Below are 18,399 nucleotides of genomic sequence, written 5' to 3' on the forward strand. Positions count from 1 at the left end.
ATGGCCAATCACAGGCCGAGTGCTCGAGAACTACATTTACCAGCACTCACTGGAACCTTAGCCCTTACCGCCCTTACAAAAAAAGCCTCAAGCCCTAACCCTAAAAAAAACCCCTACAGACCTAACTCAAACTATTTACCACACTAAACCCCTGAAGACCTATGCCTAAAATCCCTAACCCAAAAACTTAGGATGCTCAAAACCCAAACCCATAAATTAAGATGCTCAATACCCAAACCCAGAAATTAAGATGCTCAAAACCCAAACCAACCCAAAACGTTAGGATGCTCAAAGCCCTAACGCAAAACGTTAGGATGCTCAAAGCCCTAATGCAAAATGTTAGGATGCTCAAAGCCCTAACGCAAAACATTAGGATGCTCCAAACCCTATCCCAAAAACTTAGGATTCTCCAAACCCTATCCCGAAATCATTAGGACACTCCAAACCCTACCCCAAAAACAGTAGGACACTCAAAGCCCTAACCCAAAAAGGTTAGGAAGCTCCAAACCCTATCCCAAAAACTTAGGACGCTCAAAACCCTATCCCGAAAACATTAAGATGCTCAAAAGCCAAACCCCCAAAATTAAGATACTCAAAACCCTAGCCCTGGAGAACCTAATCTGAAAAAAAAAATAAAATAAAAATTAAGATCTTAAAACCCTAACCGTAAATAACTGACCAAAAATAAAACTCTAAGACCCTAACCCTAAAAAACATATCAACACTACAACCCAAAAAACTCTAAAACTCTAACACGCTAACCCTGAAACCCTTAAAACCCTAACCCTCAAATCCTTAAAATCCTAACCATTAAAACTCCAACCCAAAAAACTTAAAATCCTAAACATAAACCCTGAAAACTCTTACCCTGAAACCCAACCCTAGCACCCTATCCCTGAAACCTTAAAACCGTGAATCAATCTGTAGCCAATAACATAGGCTAAATTGCGGATCTCAGTACAGTAGCATTTTTATTCGAGATTACAATGGCAGACATCCCGCAAGCAGGAGGGTGCCTACTAATTCCATACACAATTTATACACTTTCTTTTTTCTGCCGAGGACCGGGACCCTCCCCTGTTTCCCCATTAACTGTGCTATTCAAGGTTCATAATCTGGTGCTTCACAGAAAATACACAGCTGCTGGCCTGTTACAAGTCACATTTCTTTTGAGGTTTTTACTCTTTGAGGTGGTGATGTTTCTTACGCCGTGATTTCCACCTAATTGCTGTAAGGATTCTGGCTGTCTGCATTTTACAAGGTTGTCTGTTATTATAAATAATAAACCTCCCAAATAGGATTACAATCAAAGTTTACAATTCATTAAACGAATAGAGGTAAGCAAACAGTGCTGGGTGTGCCGGGAGTCTCTGCTCCACCAAGACGCACACCAGTTATACACCAGTTACCTCCCTTAAGGGATACAGAGAAGCTCTCTCAGATATGGCAGTCCTACTTCTCATGCATGCAGCCGGAGGTCGGTCTAATTCTGGTGCTGTTGGTGGTGGAAGCTGGGGCAACGGTGGTACTGGTGGAGATATCACAGCCACCGGAGGGGGAGCCGCCGGGGGTGGACTGTTAGGATATGGAGGTGGTAGCTTATCCAACAGCTCACGTTTATCTTCTTTTTTTTTTCCTGTTGTTCAAATTTCTTATCTGCTTTTAGTGTAAATATTGAGGCTGGAAAAGGACGTGAAGTCCTCCGGATCCATAATCCTGCATAATCACTTTCTTCCTGGCTAAAAGGTTCCTTTGAATTAACATGGATATTTAAGGCCTGGCAAATCCAGTCTTTGAAGGATCCAAAAACAGGCCAAAAGACATGTAGTCTTAAAGGCTCCTTTGGCCATTCTGTCACACAATACTGGACCATTTTTTATTTACTGTTTCCTTTTCTGGGGCCCCTATAATTCCAATTTCTAATCATTATTCCTAACGGACTTTCTGGTGGTATGACTGGTAATTTGCTCCCTTTCTTCTGGTCCCTGGTCTTCGATTTTGTCTGACCCATCTCGGAATTTTACTATGGCAATTCCCACAGCCCTTGGTTACCTTAGTAAGAGCGTCTTGCAAAGGGTTTAGGACCTATCACCCACCCACAAATCCTATAGGACCACTTCGGTCCTTCACCAGTCAAGTCCCTCGCGGGAGATTGGAACCGCAGTTAGAAGAGCTCCACAATCGCTTTGGAACTAAGTTCCATCTCAGTCACACTCTTACACACACAGGCAACCGAATCCCACCCAAACAAACGGTATACGCTTTAAATGCTTACGACTCCGTCATCGTCCTTCGGATCTTCACACGCAGAATTACGGGCAAAATATAGTGCTGCAGCTGGCAAGGGAGCTAAAAAAAAAAAAAAATCAAGAACTTTGCTTACCTTTATTCAAGTTCAAGATGCCATTAGTCCTGACCCGACTCGAACAGCAGCCACCAAATGGTGGGGGTGCCTCTCCTAGATCAAATCAGAATTCAGGAACCAAAGCCCTCCCGGACAAGCCCCCACTTGTAATAAATGACTGGGTCCCAAATAGGATTGCAATTAAAGTTTACAATTTATTAAATGAATAGAGGTAAGCAAGCAGCGCTGGGTGCGCCGGGAGTCTCTGCTCCACCAAGACGCACACAAGTTACAGCAGGCGGCCGGTTTTTATGCTCCTAGGCTAATACATATTCCTTACTGTAATACACAATAAATGTTTGTTCATTGTCTTTTGTATTATAAAACAAGGAGTTCCGTTTGAGAAGCAGGAGTTGCAAAAGCTCCCTGCTGAAGTAAGATGTATAATACTTGGCTAGACACTATGAAAATTCTTTTGCTTAATGTAACAAAAAAGAGAACCCCCTCCCCTTCTCTCCTTCTGCATCTCAGTTGCCTCTTTTGTTCAAAGACACTGCTGCAAAGCTCATGTAACCATCTCCTGATAAGTTGCTAAACTAGTGTATCAACATCCTGCCTTCCTGTCTCACGCTGGGCCAACATGACCAAATAAAAAAAAGAAGTTGAACCACAACGCCGAGGAAGACTACGGCCTTCATCTTCACAACCACCAGAGGGACAGAGACGACCCCCTAGCAACAGTGCGCGCAGTCGCAGAATATACCAGGATGTGCTGCGTAATCCCAGAATTACCAAGATATTAAAAGGGACCCTGGCGGGGGTGAGGTGCGCGCCGTTGGTGGAGCCGAGACTCCCCGGCCGCCCAGCGCTGTTTTGCTTGCTGTTGCTTACTCAATAAATTCCTTTCTATTATTAATGCAATGCTCTCTGAAAATTAATTAAGGGGGCAACTTATAACACTTACTACTTCTAGAAAAGGCAGGGTTATTATAATTAGTTCCCAGAATCCGAACCCTCCCACTGGTGCATGCATGATCCCTTTACCCTGAAATCCTTATTCCCCTTAAACCTAACAACTCTAACCACAACCCTAACCCTTATTATCAACCCCCTAACGCTAATGACACTGACCTTAATCCAAACCCCAAACTGCCCCTAACCCCAGACAACCAACAATGAAACACAGACACAAAGATGGAAACTACAAAAAAGGCAAAACCCTGGATACAGGCCCCAAATCACAAACACGCGACCAAAACACTACAGAAAAGCCCCAGATGCAGGCCCCAAACGCTACAGCTAGGCCTCAAAATCTCAAGATGCATCCCAAAGCAAAAATGCAGACCCCAAACGTTACAGAAAAGCCCCCACACCTGGGCTGCAGAAGTCTACAAGCAGGCCCCAAACTGCCAACAGAAGCAGGCACCAACCACACCAAATGCAGACCCCAACTGCCCACAAGCAGCTCCTATCCCACCACCCCCTCCCAGGAACTGGACTCCACCCAGACACTGGCCCAAGACCCAGCCCCCCCCCCAGACACAGGTTCCAAAGGTGTACAAGCAGCTCACAACCCGCCCCTTCAGAGACAGGTCCCAACCCCCCGCCCCCTCCAAGACATGGGACGCAGAGGTGTACAACCAACTCCCAACTCCCTCCCCCTCAAAGGGAGGCCCCAAAGACCCCCAAATGGAGGCCCCTAGAGTGTACAAGCACCTCCGAACTCCCCCAGGCACAGACACCCACCCCCCCAAACACAGGCCACAAAGGTGTATAAACAGCCCAGACCCCCCTCCGAGACCCAGACCCCTAAAGTGTAAAAGCAGCTCCCAACCACCCACAGATGCAGGCCCCAACCCCTCTCAAAAGAGAGGCACCTAGAATGTATGAGCAGCTCCCAACCCCCCTGAACATAGGTCCAAAAGTGTACAAGCAGCTCCCAACCGCCATCAAATACAGGCCCAAAAAGTGTACAAGTAGCTCCACCCCCCCCGCCCAGAGACAGGCCCCAAAGGTGTACAACCAGTTCCCAACCCCTGCAAGGGAGACCCCTACACTGTACAAACAGCTCCCAATCCACCCCAACGCAGGCTCCTACAGTGTACAACCAACTCCCAACCCCCCCGAGACATGGGCCCCAACCCCCCCGACATGCAGGCACCAAGCCCCCCCAGAAATAAGCCCCAAAGTTGTACAAGCAGCTCCCAACCACCCCCAGATTCACGCTCCAAATTCTACAAGCTGACCCCAACCCCCGCAGACACAGCTCCCTATATTGTATAAGCAGCTCCCAACCCTCCAAAATGCAGGCCCCAACCCCCCCCCCCTCCAGGCCCTAAAGGTGTACAAACAGCTCCCAAGATCCCCCAGACACAGGTCCCTACAGTGTACAAGCAGATCCCAACCCCGCCGCAGATAGATGCCTGCATTGTACAAGCAGTTCCCAACCCCCCCAGATGCAGGCCCCGACCCCGCCCAGACACAGGCCCCAAAGGTATACAAGCAGATCCCATCTCTACTCCAAAAGCAGGCCCCTACACTGTTCAAGCAGCTCCAAATCCTCCCCCCAGCATAAACCCCTACAGTGTACAAGCACCTCTCAACCCCCTCCAGATGCAGATCCCTACATTGTACAAGCAGTTCCCAACACCTCCCCCCAAATGCAGCCACCTACCATGTTCAAGCAGCTTCCAACCCTCCACCAAAGGCAGGCAGGCCCCAAAGGTGTACAACCAGCTCCCAACACCCCTGAGACACAGGCCCCAACACCCCCTCAGACACAGGGCCCCAAATTCTACAAGCAGCTCCCAACACCCACAAGGCAGGCCCCCTACCCTATATAAGAAGCTCCCAACCCCCCCCACCCTGAGGGAGGCCCCAAGCCCCCCGAAACACAGGCCCCTACAGTGTACAAGCAGCTCCCAGCCACCCCCAAATCCTGGCCCCAAAGTTGTACAAACAGCTCCCAACCCCTGCAGAAACAGATTCCTACATTGTACAAGCAGTTCCCAACCCCCTAGACACAGGCACTGACCCCCCACAGACACAGGCCCCAAAGGTGTACAACCACCTCAAAATTCCCCCCAACGCAGGCCCTTACAGTGCACCAGCAACTCCAAACCCCCCACCCAGAGGCAGGCTCCAACCCCCCATGGACACAAGCCCCAGAGGTGTGCAACCAGCTCACAAACCCCTGAGACACAGGACTCAAGCCCGCCCCCCTCCAGACACAGGCCCCTACAGTATACAAGCAGCTCCCAACACCCCCCAGATGCAGGCCCCAAAGGTGTACAAACAGCCCCAACCCTCCCTCAAGATGCAGGCCCCTACAGTGTACAAGCAGCTCCCAACCACCCCCAGATGCAGGCCCCAAAGGTGTACAAGCAGCTCCCACCCCTCCCCCAGACGCAGGCCCCCAAGCCCCCCCAAACACAGGCCCCTACAGTACACAACCAGCACCCAAACCCTAACCCCAATGCCAGCCCCAAAGGTGTAGAAGCAGTTCCAAACCCACCCCCCTCCCTCCCAACCCAGGCTTCAACAGTGTACAAGCAACTCCCAACCCCCCCCCCCGCCCCCCCCAAGGCTCCAAAGGAACACAAAGAGCTCCCACCCCTCCCCCAGATGCAGGTCCCAACCCCCCCCAGAAGCAGGCCCCTACCTGTTATAAATTGCCCCCTTAATTTTTCAGAGAGCATTGTATTAACCATAGAATGGAATTCACTGAGTAAGCCAACAGCAAGCAAAACAGCGCTGGGCGGCCGGGGAGTCTCGGCTCCGCCAACGGCGCGCACCTCACCCCCGCCAGGGTCCCTTTTAATATCTTGGTAATTCTGGGATTACGCAGCGCATCCTGGTATATTCTGTGACTGCGTGCACTGTTGCTAGGGGGTCGTCTCTGTCCCTCTGGTGGTTGTGAAGATGAAGGCCGTAGTCTTCCTCGGCGTTGTGGTTCAACTTCTTTTTTTTATTTGGTCATGTTGGCCCAGCGTGAGACAGGAAGGCAGGATGTTGATACACTAGTTTAGCAACTTATCAGGAGATGGTTACATGAGCTTTGCAGCAGTGTCTTTGAACAAAAGAGGCAACTGAGATGCAGAAGGAGAGAAGGGGAGGGGGTTCTTTTTTTTGTTACATTAAGCAAAAGAATTTTCATAGTGTCTAGCCAAGCATTATACAGCTCCTTACTTCAGCAGGGAGCTTTCGCAACTCCCGCTCCTCAAACAGAACTCCTTGTTTTTATAATACAAAAGACAATGAACAAACTTTTATGGTGTATTACACTACCTACAGTGTTCAACCAGCTCCAACCCCTCCCCCCCCCCGGCCCCAATGCAGACACCTAGAGTGTACAAGTAGCTCCCAATCCTCCCCCACAGATGCAGACCCCTACAGTGTACAAGAAGCTCCTAACACCCCCCCACAGACACAGACACCCGGAGGCACTCCCCAAAGGTGTACAATCAGCTCCCAACCCCCTCAACACTGGCCCCAATGGTCTACAAGCAGCTCCCCTCTCACCCCCAGACACTGGCCCCAACCCCCCAACCCCCAGACACAGACCCCAAAAGCCTAATCACAGGCCCTGAACTCTACAGGCAGGCACAAAAACCCAGGACAAAGCCCCACTGGTTCGAGTCAGGTCCCAAATCCCAGACACAGGCCCCAAACATTAAACATACACCAAAAAAAGTATTAGTGCTGGTGCCAAATGTTACAGACAGGCTCAAAAGCCCAGGCAAAAGCCCAAGATGCTCAAGGCTGAGATGTAACTTGACTTTCTGAATTACTGGAAAGCAGCTTTCATTCTCAGATAAGTGTGTGCAGGCTAGATAGGATGGGGCTTCAGGCACCTCTTCACCTGAGGAAACACACTGCCATCAGGCTCTGCTGTGCCAGACAAGCTTTTTTCTGCTAGAACATCCTTCTCAGATGCTCTGTGGCATTCAAGTGGCCTGCTTTCCTGTGATTATAAAGACTGATGTTACAACCCACCTTGCCTGTGGCACCTGATGAACAGAAGAGAAAGCCACTGCAGCGCTTGGAAACCATCCCTGCACGTGCCGCTCCTTGTCACTCTCTGGCCTTATCTCAAATCCTCAGCCACTTCTGTGGAGAGCCTGCCACGGCACCCGCAAAGCAAGACGGACACTTTTCATAGTCACTTTGTGCTACTTGGCCATTCTGCTCCAACCCAGCTCTTGACCAGCCTGCCCTTCTCGTGCTGCTCTTCAGAGTGCAGTTTGGCCCCTCTGAGCCTGTGCGAGACACCTGTGAATGAGAAAGAAAAGCATAAGCTGAAGCAGCATCCAAAGCCACAGCACAACTAGGACAGTTACTCTCATCTGCTCCCTTACCTCTGCTCTCTCACCTGCCCTCGAGGCAGATGATTCCATCTGCTCTCTTAGGCCAGCTACAACACCTCTGAAATATAAACAGGATTTTTACTGTATTTTGTGTAGTTAAGTAACTGCAGTGACAACTGCACCCCTAAAGTACCCGCTACATCTGTTCATCGCTCACCTTGCCAAAAGCAGCTCTGGTCAAGTCCCGTGTTGTACACTGTGTTTCAGCTTTAACAAATGAAAACAGTCACAAGACAATCATTCAGCTGCCAGCATAACCACCTATCCCTCAATAACACAAGGGACCCCATTTACAACGTTATCATTTCAAAACAGCAGCCCCCTTGCCTCAGCACCTGGAAAGTAGATCAAGCCAGTCACCGAGCTGCCTACCAAGTGTTGGACAGTTCCAGAAGGAGCTCTTTCCTGTGACAGGTGCCTCCTAAGGTTTACACTCTACTGGGGACAGGAAAGAAATAAAAAATTTCAAAACGCCATATCTGTAAGCTTTCAAGATTCAAGAGACCTCCTCAAGCACACTGTTCAAGCACTATGTGAGCAGCTGCTCAAAAGCAGCTCAACTCTCCCACCTCCACATCTGCCAAACTCCACAGAGATGACTGTGTCAGCTGCCCTTCAGTACGAACCCAGAGGCAGCCCAGATGTCTTTGCCAAAACAGACAGTACAATGTATTAGTACACCCACGGACTGCCACGTTAGCTATCATCACTAACTGCCAGGCAGGACAGCTCCAGACCAAACACATACACGCCACACACAGGCACACCACAAACATCACAAACAAAACACAGAACACAAGGCACGAGAAAAAGTGAGCCCCAGAGGAAAGCCCTACAGCAACAGCAAGTCAGAACAGATGCTCTGCAGCAGACCCAAGGAGAGACTCAAATGTCATGACATGTGACTGGAAGCAACTGCCAGAACTGGGATGATGGAGGCATAAAAAGCCTGCCCTTAAGACAAGAGACCAGAAGGATGGGGATTGAAAACCCCATAGGAAGACACTTAGGAAATGAATTCCCAAGCAAGAGCTCCTGATGCGGCCCAGATGACTTCTGCAAGAGTGAGGATGGAAACATGTGATCTGAAACTGAATATGATGCACAAGACCTGGAACAGTTCTGCACTTTAAGCAGCGACTGCAAGACAAGAAGTGCTCCGATCAGAGCCATGATGACAAAACAAGCATTTAGGACCTTTGGCGCAGCTACCAAGTCCCCTGTCTAATCAGTCCAGTGCAAAAAGCAAGGAGGATATCAAGACCCAAGGAGAGCATAACTCAGAACACACACAGCAGAAGCAACACTACAAGACAGATCAACAGAAGGGCACTGTCCTGCCTGCCGCACGCACTCACGCTACAAAATACCCCCTGCTTCTTCTATTAGCCTGGTGACCCAGCCTGAACCACCCTCACCGTGGCACCATGTCTATTCAGCCCGCTGGCTCCCTGCTGCTCTGGCTCCCAGCTCCCATTAGCCACCCCAGATATGCAAATACCAGGTGCCACTCAACTTAGCTGTCAGATTGCTGGATGGTAAATTCCCTCCACCTCAAAAAATGCACAGGCACTGAGAGACATCTTAGTCAATTGCCGGGCTCATCATCATCTGCAAAAACAGAGTACCAGCATTCACTAGCATGCCGGCCCTGATGCCCACCTCCTCTGCAATGCTGACTACTACTGGTGCAACATACAGTTGTGCTCACCTGTTCCTCTTCGAGTCCAAGCCCCAACAGTGCAGTCAGTATTACCCACACCACCTGGGAAAACAAAGGGATTAAATGATCGTTGTGTTCTCAACAAATCACCCACCACACTGCTCCTCTATCCCAAACAGCCTCACCTCAGACCCTCAGCAGATTCTGAGCAACGCCTACCACAGCACCACTAAAACAGAGGGGAAGCACTTCAGAGACTTGCCTTACGGGGACCCTTGCTTAGGGACACTGACTGGGCTGACGACCCTCCCGCCTTTCCTCAGCACTCCGGAGAGGATTCACCTCTCCGAGACTGCAAGAAGCAGCCACAAAAGAAAAAAAAGGCAGATCCTCAGGCACCTCACAGGCACAGCCCACCTGCTGCAATACCTCTCTTTCACTAGATCTTCTTATCCACCTGCTCACAACTCCAATGCGGCCGGGACAGGGCGGACCGGCACGGCGCGGCGGCGGTGGCGGGAGGGGCGGCGAGGTGGGGGCGGGCCGGCACCACGCAGCGGCGGAAGGGGGAGGGAAGCGGCGCAGGGCGGGCCAGCCAGAGCAAAGCAGTGAGCCATCCCTCCCACCAAACCAGAAACAGTAGTCAAAAACTTCAGAACAGGGACCCCAAACCACATGGAGCCAGGCTCCCAAACGGTACATGAGCACGAACACACACAAGCCAGAGACTGAGGGCCATGATGGCTACCATGAAGAAAAGCAGACAACATCAAGCTCTTGTGATTAAGGAGACGTTAGGGAGGCAAGGGTAATAGACATTGGGGAGGCAAGGACAATTCCCAGACAAGACTGTATATCTCGAAACAAGACACTGGAACTCATGATAAGGAAGCGGCAGACAGACAGAGAAACAAATGTAAGGACTATAAATCTCGAAACTGGACATTGGAATTCATTATAAAGATACAACAAATGGGAGAATTAGCAACAACCAGCTCTCGCAATTAAGAAACATGCCAATTCAGCAGATTCCTGACCAAAGGTGAAAAGTACACTGTGAGGAAGACTCGGGGTCTTCCTCCCAAAGACCCCTGCCTGCAATTCTTGGGAGGCTCTACGCAGGCGCAAGGTGCCAAAAGGCTAATTAGCATAAGAAGCGAGGGAAGGCGGGGATAGGTAATGAATATGTATAGGCGCTTGTAGAATATTGATAGATTGATTGTGTAAATTCAAGACTGCTTTCCACTTTAGGTATGCACGATAGGTGGAGAGATCCCCCGTGCATCCAGCGCTGCAATAAAGAATATACCACTTAAAGGAATTTCAGCTTCGATCTTTGAATCACTTGAGAGAGATCAGCCTTTCTAAGTCCCAATGAAAGACAAAAACTGCTTCATTACTATCCCCTTGCCAACAATACATTTAAGACCCATGATATGGAGCTCAGCAAGCACTGCAGAAGCCAACAACTATGGGAACAAGACCTGGTAATGGATACTATAGTACACAGAAACAACCATACACCATAGAACACATACTGGAACTGCCCTGACTGGCATACGCTAGGCTGAAAAGGATGAATCCATGGCCTCTTTACCCCGTTGTTACTGGATCCCGTTCCCCTGCTGCACTGATTTAAAAGCCATCCCCATGCACATACCACACACATGCCAAGGTACAACCCCACCCAACACACAGATAGGGCATTTCAAGCCAAACTTAGCTTTAGGGAAGGCTGGAAAGCAGGATTCCTCCCCAAGGCACGCGCAGGCTACATGAAATGGGGCTCCAGACACCTCTTCACCTGAGGAAACACACTGCCATCAGTGTGTTTATTATAAAGACTGATATTACAACCCACCTTGCCTGTGGCACCTGATGAACAGAAGAGAAAGCCACTGCAGCGCTTGGAAACCATCCCTGCACGTGCCGCTCCTTGTCACTCTCTGGCCTTATCTCAAATCCTCAGCCACTTCTGTGGAGAGCCTGCCACGGCACCCGCAAAGCAAGACGGACACTTTTCATAGTCACTTTGTGCTACTTGGCCATTCTGCTCCAACCCAGCTCTTGACCAGCCTGCCCTTCTCGTGCTGCTCTTCAGAGTGCAGTTTGGCCCCACTGAGCCTGTGCGAGACACCTGTAAAAGAAAAAGAAAAGCATAGGCAGAGGCAGCATCCAAAGCCACAGCACAGCTAGGACAGTTACTCTCATCTGCTCCCTTACTTCTGCCCACTTACCAGCCCCCGAGGCAGATGCTTACATCTACCCTCTTCAAACAGCTACAACACCTCTAAAAGACAAAGAGAGGATGCTTAGAGTAACAGTGAGACCTACAACACAACAACTGCTACATCTGTCCCTTACCCTAACCCTTACACTTATAGATGTCCTGGTTTCAGTTAGAACAGAATTAATTTTCTTCCTAGTAGCTGGTGGAATGCTGTGTTTTGGCTTAGGATGAGAAGAGTGCTGATAACACCCCGATGTTATCATGCAGTGTCCCAGCATCGGAAGAGCCAGGTGACAAGCTGCTCACCTATACAGCGACCAAAATCTTTTCGCACATCTCGTAACTCACGCTCGTTTAGGCTTCGGGTAGTTACTGTTGATTTTTCAGCATCCTCATCTTCCTCCTCCTGAATCCTTGATGGGCCAGCGTCGTCGTCGTCTCCGTCATCTCTATACCTAGATTTGGCAGAAGACTCTCTGCGTTCTAAACGACCTGAATCTCTATACCATTTTTTCACCTTCTCGACAGGGTCAACTTGCACTGCTACAGCTCGTTTCTCTGACCCCGTTACAGGGTCTGCCACAGGGGTTGGAATACCCTCTGCAGGGTCAACTTGCACTGCTACAGCTCTTTTCTCTGACCCAGCCACAGGAGCTGGAGCAGCTGCAGGAGCTGGAGCAGCTGCAGGAACCGGAGCTGGAGCGGCTGCAGGAACTGGAGTTGGAGCAGTTGCAGGAGCTGGGACTGGAGTAGCGGCAGGAGCTGGAACTGGAGCGGCTGCAGGAGCTGGAACTGGAGCGGCTGCAGGAGCTGGGACTGAAGTGGCTGCAGGAGCTGGAACTGGAGCGGCTGCAGGAGCTGGAACTGGAGCGGCTGCAGGAGCTGGAACAGGAGTGGCTGAAGAGTCCACCGTAGGGGTCACAGTGGCCGTTGGATCTGTCACGGGGCTTGGAGTGGCCGCAGGGTCTGTCACTAAGTTGATAGCAGTATCAATGGCAGCTCGATAGGCATGAGCCAGGCCCCAGCATGTTACAATTATTTGTGTTACTTTGGAACTGCCAGAATCATGACACCTTTTTTTCAAGCATTCTGCCAGTTTTTGAGGATTTTGCAGTTGTTCAGGGGTGAATTTCCAAAACACTGGGGGTGCCAACTGCTCTAGATGCCTGCCCATATCCTCCCATACTCCCTGACACCCACAACTATACTGCCTCCGGGCAGATCTCCGGATGAGCTTCCTAAGTAGTTGTTTAACTTTAAGCAGAATCTGAAGTGCATTCAGGAGGCAGAACAACAAGACTATGCTGATCTGAGTATCCCAAGAATATTCAATACCTTGGAGAGCTATTGTAACAAGCTTGGAGGATAAGAGGGTGGTGAAGGAGGAAGGCAGAGTGATCCAGGATGATACAGGGGTGGTGAAGGAGAAAGGGAGAGTAATCAAGTAAGAAAAAATATCTTCCCCTTTCCCCTCCACAGATTGACTCCCTAATGGAAAAAAACAATAGGTATAATTGCTAATAGTTTCCAAGATACAGTTTCCAAAATACAGAGTCGATGATGTTACTGAGTACAAATACCAAGTTAGAGTCATGACCAGATATCTCATCGTCTCATAAGCCATTGCTACAACACTCAGTACCATAATGATCTGAAACCAGGGCCCGGAGAGGATAAACAACATGACAGAGAGCAAATACGGAAAATAATGTACTATAATACTCAATTTGGAAAACAGGCACAGCAGAGTTGAGATTAAAGCAATCAGCATTATGACAAGTGACTATTAAGCAGGTCTAATACTTACACCAATTTTAGTTTAACACGCTCTGGTCAGATCTGCCGTTATCTCAACCTTTCGAGCCCCACGTTGGGCGCCAAAAAGACTGTCGTGGTTTAAACTGGCCGGCAGCTAAACACCACGCAGCCGTTCGCTCACCCTCCCCCTCCCTCTCTGGGACGGGGGAGAGAAATGGAAAGTGAAGCCCGTGAGTTGAGATAAAGACAGTTTAATAAGACAGGAAAATAATAATAACAAAAGTAATAATAATAATAATAATAATACAATGGTGATAATAGGAAAAAAATAATAATATGTACAAACAAGTGATGCACAATGCAATTGCTCACCACCCGCTGACCGATGCCCAGCCTAACCGAGCAGTCCGGCCCCCTCCCCCCGGCTAGCCACCCCTATGTATTGTTTAGCCTGACGTCAGATGCTATGGAATACCCCTTTGGCTAGTTTGGGTCACATGTCCTGGGTCTGTCCCCTCCCAGTTCTTACTGCACCCCCAGCCTGCCTGTTGGCAGGACAGAGCGAAAGGCTGAGGTGTCCTTGGCTTGGTATAAGCACTGCTCTGCAACAATTAAAACATCGGGGTGTTATCAGCACTCTTCTCATCCTAAACCAAAACACAGCATTCCACCAGCTACTAGGAAGAAAATTAATTCTGTTCTAACTGAAACCAGGACAACACTTAACCTAACCATTACCCTTACACTAACCCTTAGCCTCACACTTACCCTTAGGCTAAACCTTACCCTTAACCTGACACTTAAAATTACCCTAAACCTTAACCTTATCCTTACCGTTACCTTTTCCCTAACACTTACTCTTACCCTAACCCTAACCTCAACCCTTACCCTTACCCTTACCCTTATCCTTATCCTTATCCTTACTCTTACCCTTATCCTAAACCTCACCCTTACCCTTACCCTAACCCTTACACTTACCCTAAACCTTAACCCTAACCTTACCCTAAACCTTACCCTTCAAATTAGCCTTTCCCTAACCCTTACCCTAACTCTTATCCTTCCCCTTACCCTGATCCTTAAACTTACCATAAACCTTACCCTTACCCTTACACTTACCCTAATCCTTACACTTACCCTAATCATTATCCTTACCCTTACCCTAAACCTTACCCCTACCCTAAACCTTACACTTACTCTAACCCTTACGCTAAACCTTACACTTAACCTTACCCTAAACATCATGCTTACCCTTACCCTAACCCTTAACCTTACCCTTATCCTAACCCTTACTCTTACCCTTACACTTACCCTTACCCTTACCCTAACCCTTAACCATACAATTACCCTAACACTTACCCTTATGATTAGCCTTACCCTAACCCTTACCCAAATCCTTACCCTTACCCCTACCCTTACCCTTACCCTTACAATTACCCTAACCCTTACCCCAAACCTTACTCTTATCCTTAATCTAACGCTAACACTTACCCTTGCCATAACCCTAAACCTAGCCCTAGCCATTACCCTTACCCATACCCTAAAACTTACGCTTACCCTAACTGTAATCCTTACACTTACACTTACCCTTACCTAAACCTTACCCTTACCCTTAACTTAACTCTTACCCTTACCCTCTAACTTAAACTTGCCCTTACCATTACCCTTACCCTAACCCTTATCCTTACCCTTACCATTACACTTATCCTAAACCTTACACTTATCCTTACACTAAACCTTCCCCTTCCCCTTCCCCTTCCCCTTCCCCTTCCTCTTTCCCTTCTCCTTAACCTTACCCTTTACTTACCCTAACCCTTATCAGTCACTTACCCTAAACCTTACCCTTACCCTAATCCTTACCCTTAGAATTACCCTAACCCTTACCCTTACCATAACACTTACCCTTACCCTAAACCTTAACCCGAACCTTACTTTAACCCTTACCCTTACCCTTACCCTTACCCTTACCCTTACCCTTACCCTTACCCTTACACTTCATCTTAACCTAACCCTTACTCTTACCATTTCCCTAACCCTTACCATTACCCTTACCCTTACTCTTACCCTTTCACTTACCCTAAACCCTACTCTTACCCTTACACTTACACTTACCCTTACCCTTCCATTTTCCCATACCCTTTTTCTAACCCTTTCCCTTACCCTAACCCTTACCCTTACCCTTAACCTAACACTTACCCTTACCCTAACCCTTAAACCTACCCTTACCCTAACCCTTAACCTTACCCTAAAACTTAGCCTTACACTAACCCTTAGCCTAACCCTTGTCCTTACACTTACCCTTACCCTAAACCTTACTCTTACCATTACCCTAAAACTTACCCTTGCACTTACCCTATCCCTACCCCTTATCCTTACCCTAACCCTTACCATTACCCTTACCCTAACCCTTATGCTAGCCCTCATGCTTCCCCTTACACTTACCCTAACACTTACCCTTACCTTTACCCTTACTTTTACACTAACTCTTACCCTTACCCTAATCCTTACCCTAACCCTTACCCTTACCCTAACCCTAAACATTAACCTAACCCTTACCCTTATCCTTACCCTAACACTTTTGCTAAACCTTACTCTTACCCTTACCCTTACCCTAACACTAACCCTTACCCTTACTCTTAAGCTTACCCTAAATCTTAATCTTACCCTTACACTTATGCTTACCCTTAACCATTACCCTAACACTTACCCTTAACCCTTACACTTACCCTAACTTACCCTAACTTACTAGCCTTACCCTAACCTTACGCTTACTCTTACCCTAACCCTTACCCTTACACTTATGCTTACCCTAACCCTTACACTTCTCTTACCCTAAGCCTAACCTTTACACTTACCCTTACCCTTACCTTTACCCTAACCCCTACCCTTACCCTTGCTCTAACACTTATCCTTATCCTTACCCTAAACCTTACACTTTCCCTTACTCTTATCCTTAACCGAAACCTAACCCTTACCCTTACCCTAACCCTTCTTACCCTTACCCTCATCCTTATCCTTAATGTTACCCTTCCCCTTAATGTTACCCTTTCCCTTCCCTTACCCTTACTGTTACACTTACCCTTATCCTTGCCCTAGCCCTTTTCCTTACACTTACCCTTACCCTTTACCTTATGCTACCCCTTATTTTACCCTTACCTTTACATTTACCCTAACCCTAACACTTTCCCTTACCCTTAGTCTAACCCTTCCCTTAACCTTACCCTAAACCTAACACTTAACCTAACCCTTAACCTTACCCTAACCCTTATGCTAGCCCTCATGCTTCCCCTTACACTTACCCTAACACTTACACTTACCCTTACCCTTACTTTTACACTAACTCTTACCCTTACCCTAATCCTTACCCTAACCCTTACCCTTACCCTAACCCTAAACATTAACCTAACCCTTACCCTTATCCTTACCCTAACACTTTTGCTAAACCTTACTCTTACCCTTACCCTTACCCTAACACTAACCCTTACCCTTACTCTTAAGCTTACCCTAAATCTTAATCTTACCCTTACACTTATGCTGTCCCTTAACCATTACCCTAACACTTACCCTTAACCTAAGCCTTACCCTAACCCTTACACTTCCCTTACCCTGACCCTAAACCTTACGCTTACCCTTACCCTTACCCTAAACCTAACCCTTACCCTCACCCTCACCCTTACCTTTACCCTTACCCTTGCCCTAACACTTACCCTTATCCTTACCCTAACTTTACCCTAATCTTTACCCTTACGCTTACCCTTACTCTACATCTTACACTTTCCCTTACTCTTATTCTTAACCGAAACCTAACCCTTACCCTTACCCTTATCCTTATCCTTACCCTAAACCTTACCCTAAACCTTACACTTCTCCTTACCCTTACACTAACACTAACCCTAATCCTTACACTTCCCCTTACACTTATTCTAACCCTAACCCTAACCCTTACCTTTACCCTTACCCTTACCCTTACCCTTACCCTTACCCTTACCCTTACCCTTACCCTTACCCTTACCCTTACCCTTACCCTTACCCTTACCCTTACACTTACCCTAACCCTAAACCTTGCCCTTACCCTAACCCTTAGGCTTACCCTTACCCTTACCCTTTCCCTTACTCTTTCCCTAACACTTACCCTTACCCTAAACCTTACCCTTAATCTTACTCTAACTCTTAGACTTGCTCTTACCCTTACCCTTACCCATATCGTAACTCCTACTCTAAACTTTACTCTTAACCTTACCCATACCTTTACTCTTACCCTAAACCTTAAACCTTATCCTTACCCTTATATTAACCCTTACCTTTAACCTAACCCTTATCCTTACCCTTTCCCTTACTCTTACCCTTACCCTAACACTTACCCTTGCCCTAGCCATTATTCTTACACTAACCCTTAATTTTTACCTTACGATACCCCTAAATTTACCCTTACCCTTATATTCACTCTAACCATAACATTCTCTTAAACTTACCCTTACTCTAAGCCTAACCCTAACACTTTCCCTTACCCTTACCCTTAGTCTAACCCTGCCCCTAACCTTTTCCATTATCCTTACCCTTACCCTAACCCTAACACTTAACCTAACCCTTTATGTTATCCTTACCCTTAACTTTACACTTATCCTTACCCTTACCCTAACCCTAACCCTTCCCTTAACCCTTACACTTATCATTACACTTAACATAACCCTTACCCTAAACTTTAGCCTTACCTTTACAATTACCCTTACCCTAACCCTTAACCTAACCTTTACCCAAACCCTTAACCCTACCCTTTCCCTTACCCTTAACCCAAACCCTAACACTTACCCCAAACTCTAACCCTTACCCTTAACCCTTACCCTAACCCTTACACTTAACCCTTACCCTGACCCTTACCCTTACACTAACCCTTATCCTAAACCTTACCCTTACCCTTCCCTAACACTTATCCTAATCCTTACCCTTCCCCTTCCCCTAACCCTAAACCTTACCCTTACACTTACCCTTACCATTACCCTAACCCTTACCCTTAACCTAACCCTTACCCTTACACTTACTG

General features: G+C 47.9%; 1 protein-coding gene and 1 long non-coding RNA gene across 2 annotated transcripts in view; one reads left to right on the plus strand and one right to left on the minus strand.

Moving 5' to 3' along the window:
- LOC311439247 overlaps positions 1–3,062 on the plus strand; it is a 302,979-nt gene extending 299,917 nt beyond the window's left edge. The window contains exon 2 of the long non-coding RNA XR_014694623.1: positions 2,876–3,062. This is a non-coding gene — a long non-coding RNA (uncharacterized lncRNA). The remainder of the gene's footprint in view (positions 1–2,875) is intronic.
- Positions 3,063–6,052: 2,990 nt separating this feature from the next.
- Positions 6,053–17,560, minus strand: LOC311439114 (uncharacterized protein; the record flags this gene model as incomplete). The annotated part of the gene is made up of 10 exons (XM_084524420.1): positions 6,053–6,432; positions 7,340–7,615; positions 7,702–7,768; positions 7,868–7,917; positions 8,046–9,321; positions 9,422–9,475; positions 11,235–11,510; positions 11,952–12,575; positions 12,939–13,067; positions 17,557–17,560. The coding sequence occupies 4 exons, from the start codon at positions 17,558–17,560 to the stop codon at positions 11,401–11,403; spliced, it is 867 nt and encodes a 288-aa protein (XP_084380546.1). The 3' UTR covers positions 6,053–6,432; positions 7,340–7,615; positions 7,702–7,768; positions 7,868–7,917; positions 8,046–9,321; positions 9,422–9,475; positions 11,235–11,400.
- Between the last annotated feature and the right edge of the window lie 839 nt (positions 17,561–18,399).

The sequence above is a fragment of the Aythya ferina genome (assembly GCF_964211825.1).
Source record: "Aythya ferina genome assembly, chromosome: 6".
Taxonomy (NCBI): Eukaryota; Metazoa; Chordata; class Aves; order Anseriformes; family Anatidae; genus Aythya; species Aythya ferina.